The sequence below is a fragment of the Rhagoletis pomonella genome, unplaced genomic scaffold (assembly GCF_013731165.1).
Source record: "Rhagoletis pomonella isolate Grant_MI unplaced genomic scaffold, Rhpom_1.0 Rhpom_scaffold_00001, whole genome shotgun sequence".
Lineage (NCBI taxonomy): Eukaryota > Metazoa > Arthropoda > Insecta > Diptera > Tephritidae > Rhagoletis > Rhagoletis pomonella.
The window spans coordinates 13301287-13308012 of NW_023458555.1; the positions used below are offsets into that span (position 1 = coordinate 13301287).

At 32.8% G+C, this 6726-nt stretch overlaps 1 protein-coding gene across 1 annotated transcript in view; it reads right to left on the reverse strand.

Annotated features, from left to right (window-relative positions):
• LOC118735997 (sodium-coupled monocarboxylate transporter 1-like) overlaps positions 1-3763 on the reverse strand; it is a 7045-nt gene extending 3282 nt beyond the window's left edge. The window contains exons 1-2 of the mRNA XM_036466127.1: positions 3540-3763; positions 3295-3454 (exon numbers count right to left, since the gene is read on the reverse strand). Of these exons, the coding sequence (XP_036322020.1) occupies positions 3295-3454; positions 3540-3763 (384 nt within the window). The remainder of the gene's footprint in view (positions 1-3294; positions 3455-3539) is intronic.
• Positions 3764-6726: the final 2963 nt, after the last annotated feature.

The following is a 6726-nucleotide window of genomic DNA, read 5'->3' on the forward strand; positions in this document are numbered from 1 at the left end:
AACTAATGACTGCAAAAAATGAAATCAAATGTCGTAGTTGACCAAAAACGAACATTAGACTTCATGCTCTCAACTTCTCAGAATGTAGAAAAGCTAAGAAATATATAATAAGATAGGATATATTAAAACAGCCTCCAGAACATTTACCAAAAGACGCCCCTGAACTACACAAACTAGTTTGATTGAAAATTAGGTTTTATCTATTTATTTTATACTTCACTTTTGGGTGTGTCAAAATTTCATCTGAAAACAATATGTGTTTCTGGAAAAATTTGGGGGCCATGGCTCTCAAAGTAAATACCATTTGCTGTTAAATGGACAAAGACAATATGTATTAAATAACACGTCGAAATGAATAATTTCATTTGAATTATATCAGAATCATCGTATCAGATATAGAAAACTACATTGTGAAATAATCGGATGACATGAGGCCACTAAAAAATTTTAAAATATGTTCACTAATTGTATTAATATTAAAATAGTGATTTGGCAAGTTGTTATCGAATTTAATGTAAAATTTAAACGTTTTTAAGATAAGATATTAATTATTTTTAAAAGGTAAATATTAACACAACTATTTTATTTATAATCCCAAATTTAGGATATAAAATCTCCCACACCAAAAAACTTACAATTGGGTAACGCCGCTTCGAATTTTTCACAACTGAGCAATTGTCAAAAATCTGCTTTTTAATCAAAAAGTTGTTTATTGAAACTACCTTCTTTTTTGTATCATGGGGCGGCGTATTCATATGTCAATTCGCCTTGGTATTCGCTCAAAGCTAAGCCCATCCTGTTTTATGGAATTCTCGTTTGGTGCAATTCGCTAGAAAAAACTCGCCATGTTAGGCAGCTGGAGCGCGTACAACGAGCTATGTATGTAGCAATGCGGACCACTCCTGCCCTACCGTTTAACGACACGCTGAACATACCACCTGGTGACATTGCTAGAGCACGGGATGTAATCAGATTCAAGGAAACCGGATGCCTAACAACCCTTCGTCTGTATACGTACTCCAATCTTTTCGTTTTCATCACCGATGAAAATATTATAATGGGGGGAGGATAAAGTAAACTTCACCTCGAAAACAATTTGAAGAGTGTTGCCACCTGCTTAAAAGTCAAAATTTGATTTTATTAATAAGATAAATTAAATATTACACTATTGTTATCGAACGAAACATGTTTAGAAAGCTTTATTTTTAAAACATGTTTATGGTGGTTGCCAGCTGTTTAAAATTCGAATCCCATTTAATGAAGTATTACAATATGGATGTCAAACAAAACAGGTTGATGAAAGCTTTATTTCGCAAATATTTCTGAGGGGGTTGCCATATGTTTAGAACTCAAATTTAGTGAAGTATGTACTACAATATGGTTGACAGACGAAAGATGTTCCCACGCCAATTAGAAAAGTCATCGCGTATCAGTTGATTTTACTACTGTGCCTAAAGGTGTGCACAAGTTTTTGGTGTTTGGCCTTAAGTACTCTAATACTATGTCTCCATTGAGAGATTTATCCATTAAGATTTAATAAATCCAGTTGCTAAATCATAACCGTCTCCATTACCACAACGAGATATGCTTGACGTTCACATTTTTAAATATTTGACGTTTGCTTATGTATGATTTTATAAATACAGTTGCGGACATTGATATACAGACAGATAAAAGGAAGGTAACAAGCGGAATTTCATTATATGAATTCTGAATATTATTGGCTTCTTATTCGTGGTAAATATGTAAGTATAATATATAGTTTGGAAAGTGTAAAGAATGGAACCATATTCCGTATCATTTTCCCGAATTTAAGAAAAATTATCAAAACGGTAAAAAACATTTGCGGAAAGAAAAATTTTTGTAGGACTCTCTTATTCATAGGAGGGAACCGAAAATCCAATCGTGGGCCTTTGGCATATCATGAATACGAACTGAGTTCTAGAGGATGTTCAGTGCAATGTTATCGAAGCAGAACCATTACCGAAATTTATAAATTTTTTGTCGCAGCGCGTAAATGACTTATAGAAAGCGGAGAAGACTCTGCATGATATTACTATAAAACATTTCTTCTAAATTTTTAGTTTTTAATATAATGTTTTCTTAATTTATTACAACCAAAGTTATGTAAATATGTATGTATTACTAATTTTCCTCCCAAACTAACAAAAATATAAAAATCTCTAAAAATTCGAAAATTCATGTTTTTATGATAGGCTAGATTTCAATGTCCTCAACTGTATATTGAAAACACAAATGTCATTTGACTTATGGCATGTGAATTTGTGGTTGCCACATCCAACAAATTGTACTTATTGATCAATATTATTGAAGATTTGACGAAGATTTAACTTAAATCTACTGCCTTTCGAGATTTAATATTATATGGTAAATCTCAAATGATTTAACGTCAAATCTCGTCAGAGGGCTAAATCTTCATTAAATCTCACAATGGAGACATAGTATAATAATGAAAATTTTCTATGGTATTGTTATAATCTATTGAGTACGCGACAACGCCAAAACAATAGGCCCGTAAGAAAATGTTTGCGAAAAGAGTTGTCACCTATAGAAATAATTTTTAAAAATGTATATACATATGAGTGTATGTGTATAAACCCCACAGCTTTCTATGAATTTATGAAAACCCCTTAATCTGGGAATAATTTTTTAGTAGTTAGGATCTCGATTTCAACCCTAAAAGCTTTTTTCAAAAGCGGTTTCATTTCAAAGACTATGTATTTCCACACCAAGTTTAAGGTAATTGAAATTGTAATATCCGTAATAGCTAAACTCCAAATTTAGTTTAGTCATTCATACCAGATTTTTATCTTTATAACACAGTTTTTTATCCAAATTATATGTAAGTACATATGCACGTTGATACTCATGCATACGTGCATAGATAACGCTCATTTGATGGAAGAGTGTCACAATTACGGTGACCATTCGTACCGATTTTGGCGGGACAGTACCGATTTTGAGAAAATAGTCCCGCCGAATATTTTTTAAAAGTCAGGACGTATAGGTGTTCCGATTTTGCATATTTGTACCGATTAAATCCGGATTTTCACTTTTTTTTTTTTATTAATTTAATAGGAGTATCCGCGTATTCTGGCCCAAAAACCATTTCTCTGACAAACGTGGCATATGTATGTATTTAATTTCACCAATTACCAATGCACGAAATTGTTTTACATCTTATTACTACGTAGTAAAATAAAATAATTTTGATTTTTATCTTTTTCTAATGAAAACCACACCTTGTTTCCCTATTTTTTCAAACATACACACCTCATAACAATTCGAAAGATTATTATTGTAGAACACAGGTATAATGACCCAGCAAAGTAACGGTACAATTAATATCATTGTGACGACATTGAACCACCAGTTCATACCAAACGAATACATCTCAGCGGGGATTGTCATAATTGAAATCGCCGACAATTGACTAGTGATAAAATATGTAAATTAGAAAAAGTAAATTGAACACATTTTTTTTATCTTTCTCTAATCAAAACACAATTTCCACCAACCTCGCAATCAGCGAAATGGCGATCGGTATCGTTTTCATGCGTTTACCGCCGAGTAAATATTCTTCCGTATTATCCGCGCCATGACCGAAAAAAGCGAAATAAATGCCAATTAGCAGCGAGGCGCTTAACATCGTTGTGAAAACGAAATAATCGATTTTGTCGAAAGTGAATTGACCGAATTTGTTGACGTCGATCACGTCGAGTGTACCGTTTGCGGTTGACATTTCACCAGGATAATGGTTGTAGATACGAGTTTGATAATGCGGCGTGTTACTGCGTGCGTTCTAAGTATTATTCAAAACTGTTTAATAACGCGCTTCCGGCTGCCCAGTCGTGTGGGCGTGCACTAAATGAGATGTTATTCACGAAAAGTTTAGTTTTAAATTCTACATTTATTACATTTTAAATATGACTTTATTGTAGATACACATACTCTGTTAGATAAATTGTATGTATACTCGTACATACGTATATATGTTTTCAGGTATGTTAATTTAGTGTAAATATTAAGTTACTACCATTCGGTTCTTATCAAAATTGAAGGGTCTATAAAATTCAAACGCGGAAATTAGTTTACACAATCACAGACTTTTAGATATGAAAATGCATTTTTGTCATTATCTTTAGTTGTAGAATTGGAGAGTAAATACTAAGAAAAACGAATTTTATGTCTTAAGGCTTGTGTACAGAGATTTCAATATTTAATCCAGTTGCTCTGTATTTACGTATACGTGACATAAGTTATCAGTGAGACGTCTCAGATGTCGTTGGAGACTCTCCTCGACATTCAAGGCAGATTGAATATGTATATAAATGTATGTATGTTTAACTTCGTTGTCAATTTCCCTGACAAAAGTGATTAGAAATCTAACATCGTATTGTGTCTTAACGATTGTCAACTCTCTCGACTCCCAAAGTCTTAAACCAGCAAAACTCACTCACTTATCGCCGAGAGCTCGTTGTCGACGTTGTGTAAAGCTGACGAGCCTAATGTGCCATTTTTCTTTCAAACTCGCCTTTATTAAATACAAATGCATTGAAGAATACCGAAACTTTTTCAAAATATCATGCGACTTTTGCTCTTTTCTTTGATTTAAAATTCTATATACACATTTTGACAAATCCTTCATAAATTATATTTTTCTTACGTGTTTAAAAATGCTTTTAGTATTTACTTTTCAAATACGCTTAAAAATTGCACCTCTGGCCGAATTTTGACTGAGTTCAACCCTTTTATTATGTCAAAACTTTTCCGAATAAATGTCCAGAAGTAGCATGCGTTTTTGTAGCTTAGCATTTCCCCCAATTTATTTTTGTTAAATTTATTATTTATTTAATGACTAAAGTACTTTTTTAACTGCAATTTTGTTTTCATACTAAATGCAAAATATGCATATTGCGCCTTTTTAATATATCCTTCATCACTAAGTTATTATTTTATAAATAATAAGTTTCAAAAGGTAAAATAATGAAAGTCTTTACATACATGGTATAATCGATTTGAATGACTTAAAGACACTTTTTTCGGCTGTGACACTTTTTTTGCGACTTTCGAAAAATTTTCAGCGGTAACAGCTATTTTCGAAATTTGAACTCAAGAAATCGGACGGAAAGAATTGACCCATATGATAGCTGCGATGCTGAACTTTTCTCTATAAAAACTGCCAAGAAGCATAATTGCTCTCAGAGAAAGAGAGAAAAACCAAAAAGTACGAGAACGCTTTTCCGGTAAAAACTGGTAAAAATGTAAAATACACCGTAGACGCCATTTTTTTGCAAATTAATGAAAATACTTACAAAACTGGATATTTCTTCGCTACGATATATCGATTGCTAACATTCAATACTCTCTATCTGCACTTTTCACAAAAATTAGATTCTGATACAAAGACTTAACTGTTGCTATACCTTGCTGACCTTGTATAACGCTTGACAGAAGATTTTACTATTAAATTGCAAAATCAGAATTCAAATCAGTGATGACAGGTAAGTCCCTTAATGGGTTCTAACATCACAAAGTAGTTCATTGTGAAAATTGCAGATAGAGGGTATTGCATATATGCCCTCGATATGTATTTAATAAGGCGAAAATGCAGATGTAATTCGGTTTTTGCTTATTCAACTCTCAATTGAACAACATTGAACAGCTGATGGTTTGACACAGTACTGGATTTTACCACAAAAAATGCTTCGGGTAAAATCTTGCAAATTCTGACAAAGCGAGGACCGATTTTACTCTCCCATTTTTCCCATCCTTTCCAGGGAACCGAGTACGGAAATGCTTTCTGGTAAATTCTTGCAAATTCTTGTGAGTTAGGGAATGCAACTGATATTTGAATATAGCAGTGTGATGCTTGTTAGCTAAAAAATATTAATCTAAAATGATTTAATTTTTTTGATTTTTTTTTTTCAAAGCTATTGATGCCCTACAATCAGCAATCGACAAAGGGCCCCAGTCTCTACCACAATTCACTAAAGGGACGACAATGTGCTGTAACATTGCCTCATGTTCTTCAGCAACGATTTATTTGTGCTAAATTTATTGGGCCAAACCTACGGCCATTCTTTGGGTCTATGGGAGGACTTTACCGGTCAACCAACATAACCTTTAAAAAAAATTATCCTTCAGCAGTTTTTAGAGAGTATCGAGAAAATAAATGACATTCTTTAAACACCCTACTTATGTACAAGTAGGTGTACATATATCAAGTAAGAGTTCGAAATCGTAATATTGTCTAATGTACATACATACAAATGTACATATAAACTGAATCAAAGTGATTAACGCGGCGCGTTTTAAACAACTCAATGATGCAGATAATGTCGCCATAATTTTGAGTTGATATTTTTCAACGCATTGCTTCTTTTTATTGCTGTTAATGTGCACAGATGCTAAAAGTTGTCGTAAATCGGCTGAGGCTATGAATGTCCAGTTTTTGGTCTTATTTTTAGTTTCTTTAAAATTTCAGCGTTTTAGACTGCAAAATAACCAAAGACGATTACAACAAGAATATTCGAATGCATTTATGAAAGCATATTTATAAGTACATATACATATATATATACGTAAGTATGTATGCGTCGATGCATATGCATTCGAATACAATAAAAGTTAATGAGTCGCTCAAAAAGCAACAATTGTGAAACATACATACACTCTGACCACTCTGACATAACAAACGAAAAA